Source organism: Podarcis raffonei, chromosome 10 (assembly GCF_027172205.1).
Source record: "Podarcis raffonei isolate rPodRaf1 chromosome 10, rPodRaf1.pri, whole genome shotgun sequence".
Taxonomy (NCBI): domain Eukaryota; kingdom Metazoa; phylum Chordata; class Lepidosauria; order Squamata; family Lacertidae; genus Podarcis; species Podarcis raffonei.
This window is the reverse complement of record NC_070611.1, coordinates 71,033,342-71,061,270: the sequence shown is the minus strand read 5'-3', so window position 1 is coordinate 71,061,270 and position 27,929 is coordinate 71,033,342. Positions and strand designations below refer to the sequence as shown.

The 27,929-nt window shown below is 46.1% G+C and overlaps 1 protein-coding gene and 1 long non-coding RNA gene across 2 annotated transcripts in view; both read right to left on the bottom strand.

The window, feature by feature from the left end:
- LOC128421841 (uncharacterized) overlaps positions 1-27,929 on the bottom strand; it is a 100,877-nt gene that overhangs the window by 10,053 nt on the left and 62,895 nt on the right. The gene's annotated exons all lie outside the window — the stretch shown is intronic.
- LOC128421833 (uncharacterized) overlaps positions 1-27,929 on the bottom strand; it is a 45,969-nt gene that overhangs the window by 3,358 nt on the left and 14,682 nt on the right. Inside the window, exons 2-7 of the mRNA XM_053405085.1 lie at positions 20,158-20,349; positions 16,935-16,979; positions 15,950-16,321; positions 10,296-10,331; positions 8,011-8,065; positions 4,705-5,290 (exon numbers count right to left, since the gene is read on the bottom strand). Coding sequence (XP_053261060.1) covers positions 5,119-5,290; positions 8,011-8,065; positions 10,296-10,331; positions 15,950-16,321; positions 16,935-16,979; positions 20,158-20,349 — 872 coding nt within the window. The 3' untranslated portion in view covers positions 4,705-5,118. The remainder of the gene's footprint in view (positions 1-4,704; positions 5,291-8,010; positions 8,066-10,295; positions 10,332-15,949; positions 16,322-16,934; positions 16,980-20,157; positions 20,350-27,929) is intronic.

The following is a 27,929-nucleotide window of genomic DNA, read 5'->3' as shown; positions in this document are numbered from 1 at the left end:
ATGGGTGACACCTGGCTTGAGAGCAGTACATGTGAAAAGGATCTAGGAGTCTTGGTTGACCACAAACTTGACATGAGCCAACAGTGTGACGCGGCAGCTAAAAAAGCCAATGCAATTCTGGGTTGCATCAATAGGAGTATAGCATCTAGATCAAGGGAAGTAATAGTGCCACTGTATTCTGCTCTGGTCAGACCTCACCTGGAGTACTGTGTCCAGTTCTGGGCGCCACAGTTTAAGAAGGACACTGACAAACTGGAACGTGTCCAGAGGAGGGCAACCAAAATGGTCAAAGGAAACTATGCCTTATGAGGAACGGCTAAGGGAGCTGGGCATGTTTAGCCTGGAGAAGAGGAGGTTAAGGGGTGATATGATAGCCATGTTCAAATATATAAAAGGATGTCACATAGAGGAGGGAGAAAGGTTGTTTTCTGCTGCTCCAGAGAAGCGGACACGGAGCAATGGATCCAAACTGCAGGAAAGAAGATTCCACCTAAACATTAGGAAGAACTTCCTGACAGTAAGAGCTGTTCGACAGTGGAATTTGCTGCCAAGGAGTGTGGTGGAGTCTCCTTCTTTGGAGGTCTTTAAGCAGAGGCTTGACAACCATATGTCAGGAGTGCTCTGATGGTGTTTCCTGCTTGGCAGGGGGTTGGACTCGATGGCCCTTGTGGTCTATTCCAACTCTATGATTCTATGATTCTAAGGCAAGCCACAAGGAAATCCGCCGCCATTTTTCCTGCCTTTAAGCTGATCCGTTAACCTGCCTTTAAGCTGATCCGTTTTCCTGCCTTTTCCTGCCTTTAAGCTGATCCGTTAACCGAAAAAAGGTGCAACCGTAGCAAAAATAAAGGAAACGAACAATAAAATCTAAACCATAAAAGCGTCACAGCAGGGAAGAGCAAAAATACAAAGCGACAACGGTGAAGTATTAACTCATACGAAGATTCCCTCAAACTTTTAGAGTATTCTCCACTGTATCCACAATTGCAGACCAACCTGTTTCTCCAAATCCTGATTTAGCCCTAACTCTGGACATACTGTAGGGACGTGGGTGGCGCTGTGGGTTAAACCACAGAGCCTAGGACTTGTTGATCAGAAGGTCGGCGGTTCGAATCCTTGCGACAGGGTGAGCTCCCGTTGCTCAGTCCCTGCTCCTGCCAACTTAACAGTTCAAAAGCACATCAACTGCAAGTAGATAAATAGGTACCACTCGGGCAGGAAGGTAAACAGCATTTCCATGCGCTGCTCTGGTTCGCCAGAAGCGGCTTGGTCATGCTGGCCACATGACCCGGAAGCTGTACACCGGCTCCCTCGGCCAATAAAGCGAGATGAGCGCCGCAACCCCAGAGTCGTCCGCGACTGGACCTAACGGTCAGGGGTCCCTTTACCTTTACCTGGACATACTTAGGCTTTATCCTGCACCACAGTAGGTTCTCCTTGTGTCTAAATCCATTCCTACAAATACTACAGCTCTCCTCTAAGGAGGCCTCACCCTGAGCCTAGACAGACGCCTGTCTACATCTTAAACTTTCCATTTTTAAAAAAATATTTTTTATTAAGGATTTTCTTGTTTTACAGAAGTGTAGTGCCTCGTATTTTTTTCTTCTTCTTCCATGTAACATTTTAACAAATCCGTTTCATTTGTTGAGGCCTTAGGGGGAGAAGAAAAAAGAAAGGGGGGGGGTGGAGAGAGGGAAGATGGATGGGGGTGGGGTCGGGTGGCGGTGTTTCTATTATGTTTAATGTATGTAGAGTTTGGTGTCAGCGTTGCTTGTGTTGTTCACTTGTGTTCCTTTGGTGGTGAGAGAGGTTGGCGTTGGCCTAGGGTGTGATTGTTTGCTTGTGATTGGCTGTGGTGATCTTTGTTTTCGTGTGTGAGTGAGGTGTGTGTGTGTTTTTGCTGTTGGTGGATTATTGTCATTGTCCTGTTGGGCTGTGTATGTGATAAAGGGAAGCCATACCGGGGTGAAGGCGTCTTCTTCTGTTTGTCCCCGTGTCAGTTTCAGTTTATTAGTTAATTTTTCTAGTAGGGCTGTTTCCCATACTATTTGGTACCATTGGTCCATGCTTACTCCTGACAGGTCTCTCCAGTGTCTGGTTATGGTGTTTCTGGCTGCTGAGAGCAGGTGGGTTATGAGTTCTTTGTGGTGTAAATGGGCATTGTTGTCTTGGAAGATGTTTAGTAGGGCTAATTCTGGGGTGATGTCTATTACTTGCTTAGTTATTTTACATATTTCTTGTATGGCTGTTGTCCAGAATAGTTGAATTTTGGGACACTCCCACCACATGTGGAGGTATGTGCCTGTGGAGGTGCACCCTCTCCAGCATTTTGGTGAGGTTCCTGGGTGTATTAGCGCTAGTTTCCTTGGTGTTAGGTACCACCTGTAGGTGAGTTTCAGTGTGAGTTCTTTTCTTTTCGTTGATATGGATTTAAAGGGGGGTTTAGACCACATTCTGGTCCATTGAGTGGGGTTAATCTCATAGCCTATGTCATTCTCCCATTGTTTTTTGATTGCGTCTAGGGGATTTGCGGGGGTTTGGAGTAGTATTTTGTATATTGCGGATACCGTCCCTTTACTGTTTCCTTTTGTTGTTAGGAGGAGGTTTTCGAAGGTTGTCAGGGGCCTAGTTGCTGCTGATTTTACTGTTGGGTTGTTTAAGAGGGCATGTAGTTGGTGTTGTGTTAACCAGGTCATTTGGGTGTCTTCTAGTTTGTCTTGTATTTCTTGTGTTGACAAGGGTTTGTTATTTTTATAAAAGTCTATTAGGCGATATAAGCCTTTGGTTCGCCAGGTTTTTATCTGGAGGTTTTGTGCTGCATGGTGGAATAATGGGTGGTACGCCAGGGGGATTAGTGGGGATGGGGTTGGGGATAGTTTGCCTATTTGTGTTTTCCATGCTTTGAGCATGGTCTGTGTGTACCTGTTCAGTGTTGTGGGAATTTTCTTCAGTTTGTTTGGGAGGAGTGGGTATGTTGTGGTGCAGGTGTTTTCAACTGTGTAGAAGCATATTACAATGCCAACCAAATACGGCATATAATCCCATATATACTAGAAGATGAGACAAAACAATGGGGACACAATTAAACTTTCCATTTTGCCCGAGCTGAAGAGCTGATAGTGACTGCTGCACAATCTCATGGGTGAACATCTGGAACCTCCAGATTAATCACTTGCTAAGTGGGGAAAACTTAGGCAACACCCCGAAGGCAGCTCTCCAAAAGCCCTTTATATATATGAATATTAGAAAAATTACGCAACATGATGGATGGCGGAACATTGAACAGATGTGCAGATGTGCATTTCCCAAGGGCCTTGGCTGAGGGTATGTGTGTGTCTTCTCAAAACACACAAAGTCCAGGCCTCCTATTATTTGGGACACTGGCACGATGGCAGCAGGAGTGCCCGGCCACCAGCATAGAAGGCTTTAAAGGAATTATTATTGTCGTTGTTACTGTTATTGTTATTATTAAGATCAAACCTCTCCATTCTGAAGGAAATCAGCCCTCAGTGCTCAATGGAAGGACAGATCCTGAAGCTGAGGCTCCAAGACTTTGGCCACCTCATGAGAAGAGAAGACTCCCTGCCTGGCGTGCTCTGGTCCAGGGGGTCACGAAGAGTTGGACACGACTAAACAACAACATTATTATTCCACCAGGGTGGTGTACAACATTAAGAATACTAATACTAATAATGATAATGATAATAATTATTATTATCATTATCATTATTTATACCCCACTCATCTGGCTGGGTTTCCCCAGCCACTCTGGACGGCTCCCAATCGAGTGTTTAAAACAATACAGCACTAAATATTAAAAAATTCCCTAAGCAGGGCTGCCTTCAGATGTCTTCTAAAGATAAAATAAATTATCATCATCAAGCGATAAAACATCAAACATTAAAAACTTCCCTAAACAGAAGTTTTCAGATGTCCTCTAAAAGTCAGATACAGTGGTACCTCTGGTTACAAACTTAATTCGTTCCAGAGGTCCGTTCTTAACCTGAAACTGTTCTTAACCTGAGATACCACTTTAGCTAATGGGGCCTCCCGCTGCTGCCGCACGATTTCTGTTCTCATCCTGAAGCAAAGTTCTTAACCTGAGGTACTATTTCTGGGTTAGCGGAGTCTGTAACCTGAAGCGTCTGTCACCAGAGGTACCACTGTAGTTGTTTATTTCCTTGACATCTGATGCCCGGAGGCCATTCCATGAATGAATACAAAACAGGTGGCAATGACCAGCAATCCGTAGGAAAATATTTTACTCTCCCAGGATCTGAAAGGTCAAACCCATACACCTGTTAAAAGGTAAAGGGACCCCTGACCATTAGGTCCAGTCGTGGCCGACTCTGGGCTTGCGGCGCTCATCTCGCTTTATTGGCCAAGGGAGCCGGCGTACAGCTTCTGGGTCATGTGGCCAGCAGGACTAAGCCGCTTCTGGCGAACCAGAGCAGTGCATGGAAACGCCGTTTACCTTCCCGCCGTTTATCTACTTGCACTTTGATGTACTTCCAAACTGCTAGGTGGGCAGGAGCAGGGACTGAGCAACGGGAGCTCACCCCGTCACAGGGATTCAAACCACCGACCTTCTGATCGGCGAGCCCAAGGCTCTATGTTTTAACCCACAGCGCCATCCGCGTCCCTCTTCCGTGTCCCTCTTCCGCAGCCAAATAAAACATGGGAAAGTGTTATATTTCAGCTCACCTTTCTTTCTCAGAGCCTCCAGTGGGATCCAGGTGAAGCTTCCATCCATCTTCAGTTCCTCCTCCTCCTCCTCAGGCTCCTTTGAATCTTCTGATCATCGGGGGACGTTGTTCTCCAGTTTTCCCAACTTCTTATTTTTCCTTATCTCTCTCTCTCTGCCTCTGGGAGACAGACCGGGAGAGGCTGCAGTGCTTGTACAGACATATCCACTTTGTTTGCAACCTGGGTACAGAAAATGTCGCAGCAGAATTCCTAGGGATGGATGCCTAGGAAACGCTTCGCAAGGAGGGAGTGGCTCCATCCCCAGTCTGACTACATGCACCAGGGATTTCGAAACTTGCTTCTCCCTGAGTTTGCCTGTCTCCCAAGACTGCTTCCCCCTTTCGAAGTTCTTAGGGCAGCGTGGTTTTGGGCTCAGCCGCTGGAGGGAGAACAGTGAGGCGGCAACATCCGAACCCCTTCGTCGGTGGGTCTCAGGTCATCGGGGCTGCCGGCAGCCGGGGGCGCCTGGTCTCCTGGTTCCGACCTCTCGGCAGCCATGGGGATTTGCTCTTCCAGTGGAATATCCGCCTGTCCCTGAACAGAACTGCAGAATGGGGGGGGGGGAACAAAACAGGTATGAGGACAGATGCAAAACTTGGGGGCTATTAGGGATCCAGGCTGAGGGCCTTCTCGGTGGTGGCGCCCACCCTGTGGAACGCTCTCCCATCAGCTGTCAAGGAAAGAAACAACTATCTGACTTTTAGAAGACATCTGAAGGCAGTCCTGTTCAGGGAAGTTTTTAATATTTGATGTTTTATCGTGTTTTTAATATTCTGTTGGGAGCCGCCCAGAGTGGCTGGGGAAACCCAGCCAGATGGGTGGGGTATAAATAATAAGTTGTTGTAGTTATTATTATTATTATTAATAATAATAATAATAATCAACCCTCTGAGGAAATCCGCCATAGGCCTCAAAGGGGTAGAGACTGCTTTAAAAAAAACCATGTATTTCTAAGGCAAAAGCCAAAGGCCTATTTATTTATAATCTCCTGTATTTATTTATTTTTAATCTCCAGAGCCTGGCGTGCTCTGGTCCATGGGGTCACGAAGAGTCGGACACGACTCAACGACTAAACAACAAATCTCCTGTTGGAAGCTGCCCAGAGCGGCTGGAGAAACTCAGCCAGATGGGCGGGATATAAGTAATAAACTGTTATTATTTATTAAATTATTATTCATTGCATTTACGTTCATCCTTTTTTCTCCTAGGAGTTCAACGTTCGAACCTTCCTCAACCAAACCGCACCACAACACTGTGAGGCTGAAAGACCGTGCCTGTCGCAGTGTGCTCCGTAGCTCAGTGGAGACTTGAACCCTGGTCTCCCAGGACCCAATCCGACACTCGATAACCACTGTACTCCTGAGTTTCTAATTGACTCCCTTTCCTCAATGCGTATTTCCACACTCTTCTTGTCCCACTATCTATTCCAGCTATGAAATCACTCGTCTTAGATGCCAAAACAAGCTATAAGAAAAGAGATTTCAACTCAACATCAGGGAGAACATTCTGACAGGAAGAGATGTGTGACAGATTCCCTTGGGAGGTTGTGGACTGCTTTCTTGGAGGTTTTTAAGCAGAGGTTGGATGGCAATAATAATAATAATAATAATAATAATAATAATAATAATAATAATAATAATTTATTATTTATACCCCGCCCATCTGGCTGGGTTTCCCCAGCCACTCGGGGCAGCTTCCACCGAATATTAAAAACAATACAGCATCAGACATTAAAAACTTCCCTAAACAGGGCTGCCTTCAGTTGTCTTTTAAAAGTAAAATAGTTGCTTATTGCCTTGACATCTGTTGGGAGAGCGTTCCACAGGGCGGGCGCCACTACCGAGAAGGCCCTCTGCCTGGTTCCCGGCAACCTCACTTCTCGCAGGGAGGGAAACGCTAGAAGGCCCTTGGCGCTGGATCTCAGTGTCTGGGCAGAACGATGGGGGTGGAGACGCTCCTTCAGGTATACAGGCCCAAGGCTGTTTAGAGCTATAAAGGTCAGCACCAACACTTTGAATTGTGCTCGGAAACGTACTGGGAGCTAATGTAGGTCTTTGACGACCGGCGTTATGTGGTCTCGGCGGCTGCTCCCAGTCAGCAGTCTAGCTGCTGCATTCTGGATTAATTGCAGTTTCCGAGTCACCTTCAAAGGTAGCCCCACATAGAGCGCATTGCAGTAGTCCAAGCGAGAGATAATCTGCCATGGATGCTTTAGCTGAGATTCCTGCATTGCAGGGGGTTAGAGTAGATGACCCACGGGGTCCCTTCCAACTCTACGATTTTAGGATTCTATACGTTGTGCTCAGCACTGTTGTTAGAAAAGTGGAATGCAACTATCAAGTCAAAATCAAAGCAGATTTCCCTGGAGGGAGTGAAGGAGGAGTTTAAGAGGTGCTACTCAGTGAAAGCTGGACCATAAAGAAGGCAGATGGCCGAAGAATGGATGCTTTTGAATTCTGGTGCTGGAGGAGACTCTTGAGAGTCCCATGGACTGCAAGAAGATCAAACCTATCCGTTCTGAAGGAAATCAGCCCCGAGTGCTCACTGGAAGGACAGATCCTGAAGCTGAGGCTCCAAGACTTTGGCCACCTCATGAGAAGAGAAGACTCCCTGGAAAAGACCCTGATGTTGGGAAAGATGGAGGGCGCAAGGAGAAGGGGACAGCAGAGGACGAGATGGTGGGACCGTGTTCTCGAAGCTACCAGCATGAGTTTGACCAAACTGCGGGAGGCAGTGGAAGACAGGAGGGCCTGGCGTGCTCTGGTCCAGGGGGTCACGAAGAGTTGGACACGACTAAACGACTAAACAACACCACTCAGAAGGTTGCATGCAGAAGGTTTAGGTCCCAACATCTCCACTTAGGAGATGTTGCCTAAAGCCCTGGAGAGCTGCTGCCAGCCAGTGTGGGCAATACTAGATGGGCCAATGGTGTGACTCTGCAGAAGGCTGCTTCCTAAGCTCCTACGAATTGCTTTGCACTTCATTGGGCAGCTTGCAATTCCTGCATCGGACTGCTCATGGGTTCCAGGCCCAGGGATTGCTCAGTCGGTGGAGCATGTGTCTCTTAATCTCATGGTTACGAGTTCGAATCCCACATTGGGCAAAAGATTCCTGCATTGCAGGGGGTTAGACTGAATGACCCTTGTGGTCCTTTCCAACTCCACAATTCCATTATTCCATGAAATGTCCATGTCTCCACTTGACCTTGCCAAAGGTTGCCTCCACTTGCAACCACTAGGGGGAGGAGCCACGCGACGAACTTACCGCCATCTTCTACGGTACGAGAATGCAAGACATCCTACCAGGAGCACCACTAAAACTAAAGAAGAAAGAAAAAGTTAAGAGTTAGCAATATGATAACCTAAAGGCCTTGGCTTTCTTCCCAGCTTGCTTGTCTCTGAGCAGGCCCTAGGTAAAGGGACCCCTGACCATTAGGTCCAGTCGTGGCCGACTCTGGGGTTGCGGCGCTCATCTCGCTTTACTGGCCAAGGGAGCCAGCGTACAGCTTCCGGGTCATGTGGCCAGCAGGACTAAGCCGCTTCTGGCGAACCAGAACAGCGCACGGAAACACCGTTTACCTTCCCACCAGAGTGGTACCTATTTATCTACTTGTGCTTTGACGTGCTTTCGAACTGCTAGGTGGGCAGGAGCAGGGGCCGAGCAACGGGAGCTCACCCCGTCGCGGGGATTCGAACCACCGACCTTCTGATCGGCAAGCCCTAGGCTCAGTGGCCTTGGCCTTCTTCCCAGCTTGCTTGTCTCTGAGCCGGTCCTAGTTATCGGCTAATGCAATGTGATGGAACGACGATGTCCCAATTGTCAGGAGATGATCAAAGATCAGCCGTGGAATGCTCACAAATAAGGCAGCTTTTAGGGAGGAAGTGAAAGGTCACTCTGGGAAATGCCTAAACCAGCCATTGTGGGGAATTCTGAGGGGCAGAAAGTGGCGGGGGGGGGGCGAGTAAGCATTTGACCAATAGGTTTGGGACAAAGGAAGCATGGAGTGGAAGAAGGCAGAGACCAACGAGTTAATGGAACGGAAGACAGACTTCACCATGATAATAATACAGTGGTACCTTGGTTTTTTGGGACACGGGTGGCACTGTGGGTTAAACCACAGATCCTAGGACTTGCCAATCAGAAGGTCGGCGGTTCGAATCCCCGCAACGGGATGAGCTCCCGTTGCTCGGTCCCTGCTCCTGCCAACCTAGCAGTTCAAAAGCACGTCAAAGTGCAAGTAGATAAATAGGTACCACTCCGGCGGGAAGGTAAACGGCGTTTCTGTGCGCTGCTCTGGTTCACCAGAAGCGGCTTAGTCCTGCTGGCCACATGACTGTACAGCTGTACGCCGGCTCCCTCAGCCTATAGAGCCAGATGAGCGCCGCAACCCCAGAGTCATCCACAACTGGACCTAATGTTCAGGGGTCCCTTTACCTTTACCTTGGTTTACTAACTTAATCCGTTCAGGAAGTCCGTTCTTAAACCAAAGCGTTCTTAAACCATAGTAGACCATAGTAGAGTGGGGGACTCAATTTACAAATGGAACACACTCAACAGGAAGCGGAACATGTTCTGCTTCCAAGGCGAAGTTCACAAACCAAAACACCAACATCTGGGTTTGCAGCGTTCTTAATCCAAGTTGTTCATAAACAGTGATTTTTTTTCTAAAAAAAATTTTTTAGGTGTACTCTCATTTTGACTGAAGAACACCAGCATTTTATAGGCCACCATTAGGGGCAGTAACAGAACTGATGATTCACTGTGCTAGATAAAACTATTTTTTTTTTAGTTTCTTCTCCCGTTAGATTCACAAAATGTTTAAGGGTATGTGTACCCCTGCGCTAATAATAATAATAATAATAATAATAATAATAATAATAATAATTTCTTTTATTTATACTCTGCCCATCCGGGTGGGACAGAATAGTATTTATTGATCTATTCATTTAATCTGCATATCACCCTATACTCGTAGATCTCAGGGCGGTTCACTAAATAATAATAATAATAATAATAATAATAATAATAGTAATATAATTATATTTATACCCTGTCCTTCCCGGTTCAGAAAACTGGGCTCAGGGCGGCTAACAACAAATTCGAAACACTTAACTGATGCAACAAAAAACAGCATAAAATACAGTATAAAACGTGAATAACAATAAATTCAGAATTCAAAAATCAATTAAGGGGGAAAATCCATTCAATAAACATTAGATGATCACCAGGGCTAGCTGGCTAAGTTAGTCCTATTTGGACCAGCGAGGAGACCAGGGAAGAATTCACTGTGGGATCCCAGAGCGGGTAATCTTCATAAAAAGGGGAGGGAAGGAAGGGAAGGGAATATATATATATAAAAAACACAAAATGTATAAGAAAAATAAGAAAAGAGACCACCCTATAGCCCCTTGAGTAAGGGGGGCGTTCCTGCGTCTCCTCTATTGGTTTGAACTAGGAAGACAAGACTAGAATTCTAATTTAATAATTTAAATCCGTCTTGTATGGTCACATGACTGCTAACAATCCACAAACCCCGAACTATTCCTCACCTAGGCAAGATACTCCGATCCTCAAGGGGAGGGAACCTGAAAAAGGAAGAATAAAGAACATTACATGCAAAAATGCCTGGTTCTTTCTTTTAGCAAATACTTGTAGTCCCACTTAAATGTATTTTGTAATTCTGAGCAAGTGCAAAGATTTGCGACAGAACACAGAAGTAGGTATCTTGGTGCAACAGTTTGATATATATTTTTTAAGTTTCTAGTCCTTAAGGTTGGGAAACAGGTCTGAGTTTAGGTAGTGTTATGTACTGAGTTGAATAGGATCCAAAATGCAGCAGTCTGATTGGTCCTAGAACAATAGGATCCAGAATGCAGCAGTCTGATTGGTCCTAGAATGATAGGGTCCAGAATGCAGCAGTCTGATTGGTCCTAGAACAATAGGATCCAGAATGCAGCAGTCTGATTGGTCCTAGAACGATAGGGTCCAGAATGCAGCAGTCTGATTGGTCCTAGAACAATAGGATTCAGAATGCAGCAGTCTGATTGGTCCACAGGAGCCACCCAATCCAGCTCCAGGTGGAAGTGAATCCGCAACCTGATTGGCCTACAGGAGAATCCTGGAATTAGCCAATCAAGTGGGGCCCATTGTGTAAATAATGTATATAAGGCAGACATTCTGGGGGAACTTCCATTCCTCTTCACCACTATGAGCTGAATAAAGAGCATGAAATCCACTCTCGACTCCGAGTATATTTCAGGTGGGAAATAAAATCCTCAAAACCACAGTGAGTCCACAGTGTGATGCAGCAGCAAAAAAAGCGAATGCTATTCTGGGTTGGATCAACAGAAGTCTAGTGTCTGGATCAAGGGAAGTCATAGTCCCACTATATTCTGCCTTGGTAGGATCCCACCTGGAATACGGTGTCCAATTCTGGGTGCCACAATTTAAGAAGGGTGTTGACAAGCTGAAAGGTGTGCAGAGGAGGGCAACCAAGATGATCAAGGGTCTGGAAACTAAGCCTGATGAGGAACGGTTGAAGGAGCTGGGTATGTTTAGCCTGGATAAGAGGAGATAGGAGAATCATCTTCAAATATTTCAAGGGCTGTCCCATGGAAGAAGAAGAGTTTGGATTTGATATCCCGCTTTATCACTACCCGAAGGAGTCTCAAAGCGGCTAACATTCTCCTTTTCCTTCCTCCCTCACAACAAACTCTGTGAGGTGAGTGGGGCTGAGAGACTTCAGAGAAGTGTGACTGGCCCAAGGTCACCCAGCAGCTGCATGTGGAGGAGCGGAGACGCGAACCCGGTTCACCAGATTATGAATCTACCGCTCTTAACCACTACACCACACTGGCTCTCACACTGGAAGATGGAGCAAGCTTGTGCTCTGCTGCTCCAGAGGGTGAACCCAAACAAATGGATTCAAATTGTAAGGAAGGAGATTCTGACTCAACATCAGGAAGAACTTCCTAGTGGTAAGAGCTGTCCAACAGGAGAATGGATTCCCTCGGGAGGTTATGGCCTTGGGGGTTTTAAAGCAGAAGTTTGGGTGGCCATCTGTCATGGATGCTTGAGCTGAGATTCCTGCCTTGCATGTTGTTCGACTACCGTATTTTTCACTCTACAAGACGCACCAGACCATAAGATGCACCTAGTTTTTGGAAGAGGAAAACAAGAAAAAAAATATTCTGAATCCCAGAAGCCCTGAAGTCCTTCTGCCCTGAAGAAGCTTTGCGTTGCTTTCGCTGAAGCCAGAACAGCAAGAGGGATCGCTGCGCAGCCTGCATTCGCTCCATAACACACACACACATTTCCCCTTACTTTTTAGGAGGGAAAAGGTGCGTCTTATAAAGCAAAAAATACGGTAGATGACTCTTGGAATTCCTTCCAGTTCTATAATTTAATAATAATAATAATAATAATAATAATAATAATAATAATAATAATAATTTATTTATTTATTTATTTATTTATTCATACCCTGCCCATCTGGCTGGGCTTCCCCAGCCACTCTGGGCGGCTTCCAACAAAGTATTAAAATACAGTAGTCCATCAAACATTAAAAGCTTCCCTAAAGAGGGCTGCCTTCAGATGTCTTCTAAAAGTCTGGTAGTTGTTTATTTCTTTGACATCTGGTGGGAGGGCGTTCCACAGGGCCGGTGCCACTACTGAGAAGGCCCTCTGCCTGGTTCCTTGTGACCTCACTTCTCGCAGTGAGGGAACTGCCTGAAGGCCCTCGGAGCTGGACCTCAGTGTCCGGGCTGAACGATGGGGGTGGAGACGCTCCTTCAGATATGCGCATGTTCCATATGCAAAGGCTCTTGTGTGGGGTTGGGGTTGTTTTACCAGAGAATCCCACCTGCATACAACTCCCACCTGCTGTATGCAGTGGTTCAGCCCAGACCCAGGCTAACACCCCAAACTCCCCTCTCAAAGAAATCCGCCTTACTGGGAATTAAATCCCACTGGAATGAACAGGAGTGACATCTGAAGGAACCCTTTTACGATCAAGCTGCAGATATTGCAGACTTCTGCTGGGTTTCCTCGCCGCCCCCCCCCCCCCCCGGGCCTGAAGATGGAACGGGTTCAAAAGGGAGGGGCAAAAATGCTAAATGAGTTTGAAATAATTGTGCGCTCCCTTCCCGCCCCACAAAAATGCTTTGCTTACAGGAATCTTAGCAGGGTTGCATGGCAACTGCTGGAGACAGCTGTGCCATAGCTGTCAACTGTCCCTTATTTGGCGGGAAACTCCCTTATCCCAGCGCCGTGTCCTGCTGCTGTCCCGGATTGATGATGTCGCTTAAATTTCCCAGGTTCCAGAGGAAGCAGCTCCTCTCCCTCCCTCCCTGCCGGCCAGGGAGGAGGGAGGCTCCAACTGTGTTGCTTGGCTGAGTTGTTCACCCAATAAGGAGTCTAAGAATGACTGGGGGGTGGAGCTTGCATGCCTTGTGCCGATCAAATCGGCCGCGTTGCCTGGGGACTCGCCTTTGCTCAGCGCTTCCCAGCGGAGAGGTGACAGTGGTTTTCCTTGCTGCATCCCCTTTGCCGGGTGGCTGCGCTGTGGGAACCACTGCTTGAGGCTTTGTTTGGCTGCTGGCTGGGCTTTCTGCCTTTGGCTCAGAGGGGCTCAGAAGTCGAACCTACCTGTGCTTGGAAAATCCCTTATTTTGGCTGCTGATCCCTTATTTTCAAGGCTGCTGGTCCCTTATTTTCAAATCTGTAAGTTGACAGCTATGAGCTGTGCATCTCTGTGGGGCTGATGTCGCCATTTTTTATTTTAAGTGCATGATAGAGCTTATGGATCAGGCCAGAAGCTCATCGAATGCAGCAACCTGTTCTCAAAGTGATCATCAGATGCCGGAAAGGGAAGCTAGCAAGCAGACCTTGAATCATGACATGCTATTGAGAAGGAGACAGAATGCAAATATCCTATATGCTCTCTGGAAAGGACAGAGGAAGCAGCGGCCTTATACTCTCAAACCATCGATCCTTGCAGTTCACGATAGTCAGCACTGAGGGGTATAAACCCTTCGCGGTTCCAAGGACGGTTCTCTCCCAGCCCCCACCTAACGAACTACCCAAATGACCAAAATAATTATAATTATAATTATTTATTATTTATACTCCGCCCATCTGGCTGGGTTTCCCCAGCCACTCTGGGCGGCTCCCAACAGAACACTAAAATACAATAACCTATTAAACATTAAAAGCTTCCCTTAACAGGGCTGCCTTCAGATGTCTTCTAAAAGTTTGGTAGTTGTTTTTCTCTTGGACATCTGGTGGGAGGGCGTTCCACAGGGCGGGCGCCACTACTGAGAAGGCCCTCTGCCTGGTTCCCTGTAACTTGGCTTTTCATAGTGAGGGAACCGCCAGAAGGCCCTCGGCGGTGGACCTCAGTGTCCAGGCAGAACGATGGAGGTGGAGATGCTCCTACACGTATACTGGACTGAGGGACAAAGGTCAGGTTCTGTACTGGGGCAGGAATAACCAGATGCACAAATATAGGATATTGGGGGGACGACACACCTGGCTTGCCAGAAGTATGTGTGAAAAGAGTCAAGAGGTCTTAGAGGACCACAAGCTGAACATGAGTCAACAGTGTGATGCAGCAGCAAAAAACGCTATTCTAGGCCGTTTCAACTAAGTATAGTGTCTTGATCAAGGGAAGTACCACTGTCGTCTTCTCCTTTGGCGATCACTCGTAGCCGAGTAAGATTGTCTTCCATAAACACGGTTTTAACAATGAGTCTGTAAGTGGCTGTGGAGACCAATTCTGGATCCACGTGTCCTTCCACAGTGGGGACATAGGTTTCTGGGCAGGAGTTGATCACGGTGTGGATTTGCCAAACGTGCCTTCATCTTAGCATGTTTCTCTCTTGTGTCCTGAGTTCGAGTGTCTTCAAAGCCCATGACACCTTTGTTAAAGGCTGTTCTCCAACTGGAGCGCTCGCAGGCCAGTGTTTCCCAGTTGTCGGTGTGTATACTACATTTTTAAAGATTTGCCTTGAGAGAGTCTTTAAACCTCTTTTGTTGACCACCAGCATTACGCTTTCCATTTTTAAGTTTGGAATAGAGCAGTTGCTTTGGAAGACGATCATCAGGCATCCGCACAACAAAGTTGATGTTGAAGAATCATCGCTTTGGCACTGGTGATCTTTGCTTCTTCCAGAACACTGGTATTAGTTCGCCTATCTTCCCAAGTGATGTGTAAAAATTTTTGGAGACACCATTGATGGAATCTTTCAAGGAGTTGGCCTTGGATAGACCACATGTGAAATACACAAGGGCGAGGGAATAATAATAATAATAATTACTGTGTCCAGTTCTGGGTGCCACAATTTAAGAAGCATATTAACAAGCTGGAGGGTGATCAGGATGATAAAGAGTCTGGAAACCAGGCCTTATGAGGAATGTTTGAGGGAGTTTTGGTGCTAGTCTGGAAAAGAGGAGACTCAGAAGTAGCTATGATGGCCATTTCGGAAGTCAAACGGACTTCCAGAACGGATTAAGTTTGGCGCATTTGTTTTTGCTATTTATTTTGCGTTTTTGTTTTTGAGGCTTTCTCGGTTCATTTGTTTTTGTGACTGTGTGGAAACCAGTTCAGCTACTGATTGATTGATTGATTGGTTGGTTGGTTGACTGCAAAAATGTTAAATTGAAGTTTCAGGGGTTGTTTTTAAAAAGTCTGGAACGGATTAATCCATTTTGCATTACAGTCATACCTTGGGTTCCAGTACCTTCGGTGACCCGGAAGTAACGGAACGTGTTACTTCCAGGCTTTGCCGCTCGCGCATGCGCAGACACTCAAAATGACACCATGCACATGCGCAGAAGCAATGAATCACCACCGGTGCAGACGCAGGTTGTGTTCGCTTCAGGATGTGAACGGGGCTCCGGAACAGATCCCGTTCGCATCCAGAGGTACCACTGTACTTTCAATAGGAAAGTGTGCTTTGGTTTTGGAACGCTTTGGTTTTGGAACGGAATTCTGGACCAGGTTAAGTTTGAGAACCAAGGTACCACTGTAGTCTGGAAGTACCTGAAGAGTCCAGGAGACAGATAGCAGACATAGACATGGGATAAACGCAAGAACATTAGGATATTAATTTGGGAAGAACATGAAACGAAGGAGGACGTGGAAGGATGGTTAATGTGGAGGCTAAAGCAATGAGATGAACTACTTCAGCTGCCGGTGACAAACCTGTTCGTCTCTCGATCGGAGGCACCGGGACGCTTGGCTCTGGGGTGACCCCGGAGATTCTCCCTGGCGGTACAGCTGTCGGTCTGTCTCCTGCCGTGAGGCTCTTGCTAGTCGCGGGCTGCGAGGCTTTCGCGGTGGTGCTTTTGCATTTCGCCAAGCTTTCGCTGACCGTGCCAGGAGTGTATCTGCCAACCTCTGGGGCACTGGTGGTTGCCGTCCCCCTGCCAGGCCTAGTTGGTTTAGCAGTCCTGAGCAGTGCGGCGATCGAGACTGATGGCGAGGGGGTCTTGCTGACATATGGGGCTGTGGCGGAGGCCACCGAAGTGTTAACACCAGCAGCCTGAGGAGTCTCTGTGGTGGAAGTCTCTGCCTCTACAACATGGGGTAAGTAAAGTTTCATATGTATGTCTCTGGGACAGGCCACGAAGCTGTGTTAACATGAGGGCTTCTCCACAATTCCTCTCGCCCCACTGCTTCCCCCCTGGGGAGAACCACTTTTTAGCGCTCACTCGGAGCAAACGGCAGGTCTGTGGGTTTTGTTCCTAAATACCTACTTTCCCATTTCCGCTACTTGTGAATTTAGTCGGCATTTTTATTTTCTTAAATTTTATTTTCGTGGGGAGGGGGCACTTGCCTAATTTGTGTCCCAGGCCTGAAATCTGTTTTAAGAAGAAGAAGAAGAAGAGTTTGGATTTGATATCCCGCTTTATCACTACCCTAGGGAGTCTCAAAGCGGCTAACAATCTCCTTTCCCTTCCTCCCCCACAACAAACACTCTGTGAGGTGAGTGGGGCTGAGAGACTTCAGAGAAGTGTGACTGGCCCAGGGTCACCCAGCAGCTGCATGTGGAGGAGCGGAGACACGAACCCGGTTCCCCAGATTACGAGTCTATCGCTCTTAACCACTACACCACACTGGTGTTACTCCAAAAACACGTTTGTCACCCAGTGGTGACGAGCAGAGGCAACAAAGCAATTGGTCCTACCTCTTCTGGGAGCTTCTGTTGTGGTGGCAGGCAGGGAAGGGTCTCCTTGTCAAGAAAGAGAAGAGGAATTGAGAAGAGGAGAAGCCAAAATTAGTTTGTCATCAGGAGTGCATTTACAGCAGTGCAGAACTATTCTCCTTGAAGTTTCAGTGAGAAATTTCACCGGCTCAACTATAAACCCAAATAATGACCCATAAGATCAGATCCCGTTTTCATCTGTATGAACGTCCTGAATTTCTGCTTTATAACCATTGTCAGGAGTTCAGCCTACACTCAAGTAGGACCCTGGCAGAGACACATGCCCGACTGGCATGTTCTCTCCTTCCTGGTCGATCGTTCGGGAGCTTCAAAAGCTTTCTTCAGCCCGAACATCACAGCGACCGATGCCAACCAACACCGGCACACTTAGGGATCCACAGAGTTTGCGCAGTTGCGTAACAGACCTCAGCAACTCAGCATTTTGGCTAATCTACTTTATTTACATATGAACACACATGGAGCACTGCAACATGGCTCCCTCTCTCTCTAGCATCAGACAGCAAAGAGAAAAAGACAAAGGACAATAGTCCCACTTCACGGAACACAGTAACACAAACATCCTGTCTCCATCACTTCCCACTCTGTGGAGTCAAAACATACACCGTCATGTGATAGACAAAAATCCCATGACTGCAATCATGGAGCTGGAATTCTAACAGTTTTACATGCTTTTATATTGCTGTTTTGCTAGTCTTATTTTATTTAACCGTGCAGTTTATATATCACTTGATTGTAAAATAAGAAACAAAAATACCCAAACAACTTCTAAGGTGTCTTTACATTGGCATACAAATTCCTATGTGGGAATTCCCAATTTAGGCCTCTCTCTTTTTGGCTTAGCAAAAGGTGTTGCGTAAGCAGGGACTTGATGGAGGGATATAAAACGATGCATGGGAAGTGTGGGTGCCAGATTCTTGATGAGATATCATGTGGTGTGACCTCCATGCAAAGAAATCAGGATGTGAAAAGGCATCATTTTTTTCGCCTGCTCTATATCTGCCACACGCAGCGCCGCTTCTATTCCGCTGCAGTTCGGGTTCCGCAAAAAAAGTTGGTGTTTCCTGTGGTCACGTTTAATAATATAATTAACTATCGTTACGTTTTATTTCCAAGGGGCGGGAAGCAATAATGTATTGTTTTGCAGGCTGAAAAATCAACAGCAGCGAGTTTGGGTTAGGGGAGGGGCAGGAAATGAGGTCAGCAAATGTTGATCACTTCCTTGATTTTTGTTCCTGCTTGCAGATGGACACACGGACCAGGGTGGATAAAAATCAATGATTTTATTTTTTTAAGGATACTTTTTATTTAAATCAGATTTTTTTTATTTAAATTGGATTTTTTAAAAAAATAAAATCAGATTTTAAAAATAAAATGCTTTTGGAGGAAAAATATTTCTAAAGATAGTTTTCTATTCAAGTTACATTATAGTCAAAAGGCTATTCATCAAGAAATAAGGATTTGAGTTTTTCATGTGTGCTAAAACTCAGTCTAAGTTTTGTTCTTTGTTTTTTAAACCATTTAACTATATCAGTTAACAAACATGGATACATATGCTATAATGTTATTGCTTTAGTTAAATAATTTTTTATTAAGGAAATGATTATTTTTCTCCTTCCAATACAGTACAGCAGAAATGTTGCCCAAAGATAAACAACAATTTCATAACTACCTGTCTTTGTATTTCTAACCAAATCAGAAATTTTTCTAAAGATAGTTTTCTATTTAGGTTACATTATAGTCTAAAGGCTATTCATCAGGAGATAAGGATTTGTTTTAAGTTTTTCTTGTGTGCCAAAACTCAGTTTAAGGGTTTAAAAACAAAAAAAAAAGTTTAACCACATTAGTTAACAAACGTGCATACATATGCTGTAATGTTATTGTTTTAGTTAAATAAATTGTTATTAAGGAAATGGCTATTTTTTCTCCTTCCAATAAAGTACAGCAGAAAAGTTGTCCAAATATAAACAGTTAACTTATTAAACCTCACCATAATTTGGTAATTACGTGTCTATGTATTTCTGATAGTATAACCAAATCAGTAATTTTTGATAGAACTGTAAAAAACTACTCTGAAAATTTATCCTTCCAAAAAGGAAACTTTCATCTGGTTGTAAACATTAAGATTATACCAGCAAGAATGAGCCTTTCTGTAAAAATAAATAAATAAAATTTAAATCAAGTCTTGCTGACTAGGTGATTTAAATCAAGTCTTACTGACTAGTGATTTAAATTGATTTGATTTAAATCAAATCCACCAAGACGCGGACTGCTGCCATTTCCAGAATTGCTACACATTCTGATGGAATTCTGGGACATCTCTACTTGGACGCGGCTAAAGTCAGCATGACTTTGAGAGACTGACCGGGGGGGGGCAGCTTTGTGGATCTTCATACAGGAACAGGTTCACAGGTGAGAAGGTGAACCTAGGTGAACCCTGAGCTCACCATGGAGGAACAGGTCAGTTCTGTGTCCAGGGCAGCTGTTTATCAGCTCCATATGGTATGCAGTCGGAGACCCTACCTGTCTGCAGACGGTCTTGCCAGAGTGGTGCATGCTCTAGTTATCCCCCGCTTGGACTACTGCAATGTGCTCTACGTGGGGCTACCTTTGAAGGTGACCTGGAAACTAAAACTAATCCAGAATGCGGCAGCCAGACTGGTGACTAGGAGCAGCCGACAAGACCATATAACACCGGTCCTGAAAGACCTACACTGGCTCTCAGTACGTTTCCGAGCACAATTCAAAGTGTTGGTGCTGAAAGTGTTGGTGTCTTGAAAGTCCTAAACGGCCTTGGTCCTGTATACCTGAAGGAGCGTCTCCACCTCCATCGTTCGGCCCGGACACTGAGGTCCAGCACTGAGGGCCTTCTGGCAGTTCCCTCCCTGCGAGAAGTCAAGTTACAGGGAACCAGGCAGAGGGCCTTCTTGGTGGTGGCACCTGCCCTGTGGAACGCCCTCCCGTCAGATGTCCAAGAGAAAAATAACTACCAGACTTTTAGAAGACATCTGAAGGCAGCCCTGTTTAGGGAAGCTTTTAATGTTTAATAGGTTATGGTATTTTAGTGTTTTGTTGGAAGCCGCCCAGAGTTGGCTGGGGAAACCCAGCCAGATGGGCGGGGTATAAATAATAAATTATGATGATGATGATGATGAGCCTCATCACACAGAATCCAGGTACTACTTACGGATGCAGCTCAGGCGCACCTCCCATTGAAACGTTTTCGTTGTGATGTTCTCCCTGCACACGGCCAGGCTGGACGTGCCTGCTTTCCTCTTGTAATTCTTGACGCACGAGTACCGCAGTTTGTTGCCGTCGCCGCTCCCTTTGGAAACCTCTGCATTTTGTACCTGAGGGGGCTCACTGCAATTACCTGGGGCTAAAGGCAAGGGCACAAGAAGAGCGAGTTGTTAATAGATTTAGGTGGGGGGATGGGACACCCCTAAGCCCTAGAAATTAATAAACGGCAGGATGTTGATTATCTGAGATGCGGAGGGAGAAATACAAGCTGTACTACAGGTTACATACGCTTCAGGTTACAGACTCCGCTAACCCAGAAATAGTGCTTCAGGTTAAGAACTTTGCTTCAGGATGAGAACAGAAATCATGCGGCAGCAGGAGGCCTCATTAGCTAAAGTGGTGCTTCAGGTTAAGAACAGTTTCAGGTTAAGAATGAATTAAGTACTTAACCCGAGGTACCACTGTACTGCGCTTTGCTTCACCTAGGCCGAGCTAGGACTTTAATACTTCAGAATTTTTGGGAGTTTTACCCCCTTTCTTTGAATTTGGTCATTTAAGGTTTATGATTTCTCTATTTCCTTCTGAGGAAACGGAATAGTTCAGTGAAACGAGGTTTGTAGCCGGCATCCCATTAAGGCTTTGTTCAATTCTAGGTTTTTCTAAGCTTTCTCTTAAACTTTTTGTTTTTTATTTAGTTTATTTCCATAAGATAATATTTCTAGTCGATTACTTCTCGTTTCAGGGATTTTCACAGTACAGTGGTACCTCGGGATACAAACAGGATCCGTTCTGGAGCCCTGTTCTCATCCTGAACGCAACATAAGCCGCGATGGCACGCGTGCGCGGGGCGCATTTTGCCGCTTCTGCGCATGACGTCCTTTTGAGTGTCTGCGCATGCGTGAGCGGCGATCCATTACTTCTGGGTTGCTGCGGAGCGCAACTCGAACGCGCTCAACCCGAAGCACATTCAACCCAAGGTATGACTGTATTTCATTTGTTTTGTGTATTTTCTCGGTTCTGTAACTTCTCTTTTTTCTACTGGCAGAGGAATTCCTGGGCCAGCCAAAGCAAAACGACTTGGCCAAGCTAGGGCCATTAAGGAACAATTCAGGGCCATTGAGGGCCCTTGGCCGTGAGATGTGAACAGACACTGGGGGGGTTGGAAGGTTGCCAGGGTAACCGGGTGTGAGGTGACAGGAAAAGAGAGTCTTTAGCAAGGTGTGCTGGGAAGAAGAAAGGGAGAGAAGAAAAATGGGGATCCATCTTGGGCAGGCTGGCTGAAGGCTGGCTGGGAGAGATGCCCTGGACTGCTGTGGGGGACAAGCCCCTCTTGAAATGACCATGTTGTAAGATCTGGACTCCCTGCATGCAGACTGAAGGTGTAAATAGGTGAATAAACTGTATTTCTTAAAGTTACGACAGTCTCCGCCATGTTTAGAGGGCCATAGGTACTAGCCACCCCAGGTTTATGCCATTTTCATCCTCAACTCATGGCTAAAAAGAACCCACAGGTAAGGAGGTGAAAGCCTTTGCATTCTCCCATAAAAATCATTTTTAAAGGCAGTTAGCACACAAAGACAGGCTGGCGCTGTGGTCCAAACCACTGAGCCTAGGGCTTGGCGATCAGAAGGTTGGCAGTTCAAATCCCCGCGATGGGGTGAGCTCCTGTTGCTCTGTCCCAGCTCCTGCCAACCTAGAAGTTCGAAAGCACCCCAGTGCAAGTAGATAAATAGGTACCACTCTGGCGGGAAGGTAAATGCCATTTCCGCTGGGAGAAATGTCTTGGACTCCAGGGCTACACTGCTGTGGGGGACAAGCCCCTATTGAAAGGACCGTGCCGTAAGATCTGAACTCGCTCCATGCAAACCGAAGGTGTAAATAGGTGAATAAAGTGTATTTCTGAAAGTTGTAACAGCCTCCGCTGCGTCTCAGTTCTCCAAAGGAGGATCCCTGCGTGGTATTGGAAGGATAACAATGCTGGTGTCCGGCTGGGCACCCTGGGGAGGGAATTCCTGAGGCTTGGAGCCATAACTGAGGAGGCCCTGTCTTCTCTCGTTGCCACCCACCCACTTTGCGGGGGCACCTCGAGCATAACCTCTGAAAATGACTAAGATATACAGACCGCTTGGTACCAGGAATTGGGGGGGGGGCAGGGGTGGAATAGCAGAGAGACCAGAGGGCAGGGAACCCCTTTCTTCTGCAAAACAGAAGGAAAGACTTCCTTTCAAAGTAATACAGTGGACGCTCGGGTTGTAATTTTGTGCTTCTGCTGCAAAGCGTGATTTAGCACTTCTGCGCATGCGCGACTGCCGAAACCCGGAAGTAACCTGTTCTGGTACTTCCAGGTTTCGGCGGTCCGTAACCCGAAAAAACGCAACCTGAAGTGGCTGTAACCCGAGGTATGACTGTATAGTGTATTACAGAACACATTGTAGAGGTTAGCACGTTTTTTGTAAGAAGGCAAGCGAGCGCTGCGACAAGATGTTGCAGTGCGGAGTCTATTTCACGCTATTCCTCCTCCCACCTAGTTTTCTTTTATTACACACACACACACACACACACACACACAAACTGAGCACACTCAGTTCCCACGGGTCTGTTTTTGGCATTCCTGTAGAATTCTACTTCTTCAAACACTGGGCTTCCCCCAAGCCTGACGATAACTTCCCTCGAGAGCAAGTGGGGTGCAAAGCTGAATTACATAAGCATCGGCACTCCTGCCCTGAACTTTAGAAGTAGAACGAATGGCGTAATGTCAATGGAACGGGGCCAAAATACCTCTGGGATGTAACTCTCCAAGTTTATGTAAGAAGAGTTGTGGGTTTTTTGGGGTTTTTTTAAGGAAAGACGCATCTTGCAAAGGAAAGGCAGAGATGCATCGGCAGTGAAAGGCTTGCCAGCACAGCTGGGCTACCTCCCTTTTTGGGTGGGCGCGCATCTTTTTCCGCAGGTCCTTCCTCCCACCCCTTTGGAAAAAAACTGATTTATTATGACCTTGCTGACCTTTTACATCCCCGCTCAGCAATCTGCGCTGGGAGCCAGTGTGATTGTTACCTGCCAAATGCAAGGTGTTACTGGGGATGAAGGAATGTTTGCAGAATGTTTTCCTCCCTCTCTCTTAATGCCAGAATTCATGGACCTCCAACAGAGCTCAGTGTCGGAAGATTCAGGACAGAAGAAGAAGAAGAAGAGTTTGGATTTGATATCCCGCCTTTCACTCCCTTTAAGGAGTCTCAAAGCGGCTAACATTCTCCTTTCCCTTCCTCCCCCACAACAAACACTCTGTGAGGTGAGTGGGGCTGAGAGACTTCAGAGAAGTGTGACTGGCCCAAGGTCACCCAGCAGCTGCATGTGGAGGAGCGGAGACGCGAACCCGGTTCCCCAGATTACGAGTCCACCGCTCTTAACCACTACACCACACTGGCTCTCAGGTCGATGAAAGTTGTTGAGTCTGTGGTATAAGGAATTGTGGCAATTTGCTATCGGGGGAACTCTGGCCTTTAGGGGAAAGGCACACAGGAAATGTATGTTTTGTGTAGATGGCTTAGAGCAGCTTTTGCCAACATCTGTTGCCCTGCAGATATCGTTGGGCTACAACTCATAGTGGCTGCAGCCAATGTTAGAGAGGGCAGGCTTAGAGGTTTTGATGATTCAATGGTATAGAAATCCTGTTAAATAATAATGATAATAAAACGACACAGCACCAAAACACAGCAAGCGTATCTTTGCGCAATGCGTAAATGAACGAAAGGTAATCATTTCAGATTACCTTCACTGTTCTGGATCTAAAACTAAAACGAGCAGGTATTTATCAAATATAAAAGGTGAAGGTAAAGTTTAAGGGCCCCTGGATGGTTATGTCCAGTCGAATTCGACTATGGGGTGCAGCGCTCATCTCACTTTCAGGCCAAGGGAGCCGGCGTTTGTCCACAGACAGCTTTCTGGGTCATGTGGCCAGCAGGACTAAACCGCTTCTGGCGCAACAGGACACCGTGGCAGAAACCAGAGCACACGGAAATGCCATTTATCTTCCCGCTGCAGTGGTACCTATTTATCTACTTGCACTGGTGTGCTTTCAAACTGCTAGGCTGGGAGGAGCTGGGACAAAGCAACAGGAGGTCGCCATGTTGTGGGGATTCAAACCGCCGATCAAATATACCAGCTGAGGAATTAATAGCCCTTTCTCTTGCTAGGATTTATTTGATTGAGCACAGATTGTGTGTCACTCACGCGTAAAACAAGTGCTGGAAGTTTATGTCCCTTTGCTCTTCCTGCAACTGCATTAGGGATGTGGGTGGAGCTGTGGTCTAAACCACTGAGCCTCTTGGGCTTGCTGATTGGAAGGTCAGCGGTTCGAGTCCCTGTGATGGGGTGAGCTCCCATTGCTCGGTCCCTGCTCCTGCCAACCTAGCAGTTCGAAAGCATGTCAAAGTGCAAGTAGATAAATAGGTACCACTCCAGCGGGAAGGTAAACGGCTTTTCTGTGTGCTGCTCTGGTTCGCCAGAAGCGGCTTAGTCATGCTGGCCACATGACCTGGAAAAATTGTCTGCGGACAAACGTCAGCTCCCTCAGCCAGTAAAGTGAGATGAGCGCCTCAGCCCCAGAGTTGTTTGTGACTGGACTTAACTGTCAGGGGTCCTTTACCTTTATTCTGCGGTAAACTGGGCAATTTATTTTTATTTATTTACTATTTCAATTTATTAGGCTGCTGACACATGTGGCGCTCCCAAACTTTTAAAAGCATAAAATAGCGCAAAATCAGCAGGGGAAAAAGGAGGAAGCCCAACGATATCTTATAAAACAAACCCAACAAAACAACAGCAAAACCAACATCAACAAAAAGCAAAATAATCCTAATCCATTAAGTGCCTGGAAGAAGCCACTAAGTTTCCACCCGGCGCTGAGAGAATGTTTATGGTGGCTCAAGGTGGGGAGAGGACTGTACCATATCTGATCAGGGGCATTGGGTTAGAAGAGAGACAAAGGGCTTGCTATATAGTGGTACCTCGGGTTAAGAACTTAATTCGTTCTGGAGGTCCGTTCTTAACCTGAAACTGTTCTTAACCTGAAGCACCACTTTAGCTAATGGGGCCTCCCGCTGCTGCCGGAGCACAATTTCTGTTCTCATCCAGAAGCAAAGTTCTTAACCCGAGTTACTATTTCTGGGTTAGCGGAATCTATAACCTGAAGCATCTGTCACCCAAGGTATCACTGTATTGCAAATGGAAGCCATCTGGTTCAGCAACTCCAGCTGCTTGCATCTGGGTGATAACCTCAATGGTTTTCCTTTACTACTTTCAGGAAAAGGTCAGGCAGCTGTTTCAGGAAAGGTTAAAGGAAAACATTGGGGGGAAATAAATCTGGGATCTCTCAAAGGCAGAAACATCTTGGAATGAAACAGAGTGAAATTGTGACACCGCTCCTTTTGATTAGAGCTCATGCACAATTTTGAGGCTGCCCCTGAAAATAAATAGAAGAAGAAGAAGAAGAAGAAGAAGAAGAAGAAGAAGAAGAAGAAGAAGAAGACGAGGAGGAGGAGGAGGAGGAGGAGGAGGAGGAGGAGGAGGAGGAGGAAAATCAGCACTGGCCATCTGGCTTTCGCCTACCTCATAGCAATTGTCACAACTTTGTGAGGTTTGGCATTGGGGAAGTCTAGGTTTTGGCCGGAGGGGAGATTGTAGCCTCTGCCTGCCCCTCCTGGATAAAGGGTATTCCGTTAAAAAGATCTGGGAGGAGAGCTCCTATGTCCAGGCAGGGGTTAGGGCCACAGCACTCCTCCAATTGGGACCTCTCAGGGTGTTCCCCTATTTGATATAGCTCATAGTGCACCCCTTCCATAGATGGTTTGATGCACTTCCAGCTGATGGAATAGCGCTGGCTTCCCCCAATGTGTATGCCAAACAGTTCACATCTTCAGCCGATAAAGTTGTGGCCTGTTTGAGCCCAAAAACCAATACAGTGGTACCTTGGTTCTCAAATTTAATCGATTCTGGAAGTCCGTTCCAAAACCAAGGCGCGCTTTGCCATAGAAAGCAATGCAAAACGGATCAATCCTTTCCAGACTTTTAGAAACAACCCCTAAAACTGCAGTTTAGGGACACGGATGGCGCTGTGGTCTAAACCACAGAACCTAGGGCTTGCCTATCAGAAGGTCGGTGGTTAAAATCCCCGCGACGGGGTGAGCTCCCGTTGCTCGGTCCCAGCTCCTGCCAACCTAGCAGTTCAAAAGCACGTCAAAGTGCAAGTAGATAAATAGGTACCGCTCTGGCGGGAAGGTAAATGGCGTTTCGGTGCGCTGCTCTGGTTCTCCAGAAGCGGCTTAGTCATGCTGGCTACATGACCCAGAAGCTGTATGCCGGCTCCCTCGGCCAATAAAGCGAGATGAGCGCCGCAACCCCAGAGTCGGTCACGACTGGACCTAACGGTCAGGGGTCCCTTTACCTTTAAAACAGCAATTTAACATGGATTTTACTATCTAACAAGACCATTGATCCATAAAATGAAAGCAATAAACAATGTACTGCAATCATACAATCAATCAATCAGTAGCTGAACTGGGTTCCACACAGTCACAAAAATAAAACAAAAAGCCGCAAAAACAAAAACACAAAATAAATAGCAAAAACAGACAGGCCTCAGTGTAACACTCAAAACGGAGCACGTGCGACTTCCAAAAAAAGTTCGCAAACTGGAACACTTCCAGGTTTGCAGTCTTTGGGTTCCAAATTGTTTGAGTACCAAGGCGTTTGAGAACCAAGGTGCCACTGTATGCTGCTGCCGTGTCTGGTTATTTACTCCCTAGGGAACTGCGGGGTCGTGGGGTCTCAGCACGCGATTATTTTTAACCTTCTCGCTCCTTACACAGCTGCCTTATTCTGTCGCAAACTGCTCTGTAAGCATTTTGGGTGAAGCGAGAAATATCTTAATGAACCAATACGCAATGGCTAAACTACAGAATTTACTGCTAAATGTAGCGACGGTAACTCATCTGGCTTTTAAGAAAGACAAATTCAGTGAGGATAGGACTATCGGTGAGTACTATTCGTGAAGACCACAGCTATGCAATGCACTATTCATCCAGATATCAGTTTCTTTTTTAAAAAAATAATATTTATTAAAGTTTTAAGGGGTACAAAAAGAAGAAGTAAAAAACATCATTTTAAACTAAAAATAATACAACACATCACAATAGGTAAAGAAAAAAGGATGAGATACAAAAGAGAAAAAAACAGAAAAATAAAATCCGTTAAACAAAAAAGAAAAAACAAAGAAAAATACAACAAATCTTCCCATTACTTAACTTTCATTAGCTTATTTCCTTGACCTCCTCACACCTCCCTTTTTTGTATTCTAGATCGATTATCTATTTCAGCAAATCCTTTCCATCTTTTCAAATTTTAGTCCTGTAATTTATCTTAGTGTAATGTAACTTTACTTTCCCTCCTTTCACCAATTAACAGTCAGTTTTTCCCAAATCCTTGATATCATTCCTGCTAAAGCCACAAACATCATTCCAACATCCTTCTAACATTCATTAATTTTACAGTGTTTCTGCAGATAGTCTTTAAATTTCTTCCAATCTTCCTCCACCGACTCTTCTCCCTGGTCTCGGATTCTGCCAGTCATTTCCGCCAATTCCATATAGTCCATCACCTTCATCTGCCATTCTTCCCGGGTGGGTAGATCTTGTGTCTTCCAATACTTTGCAATAAGTATTC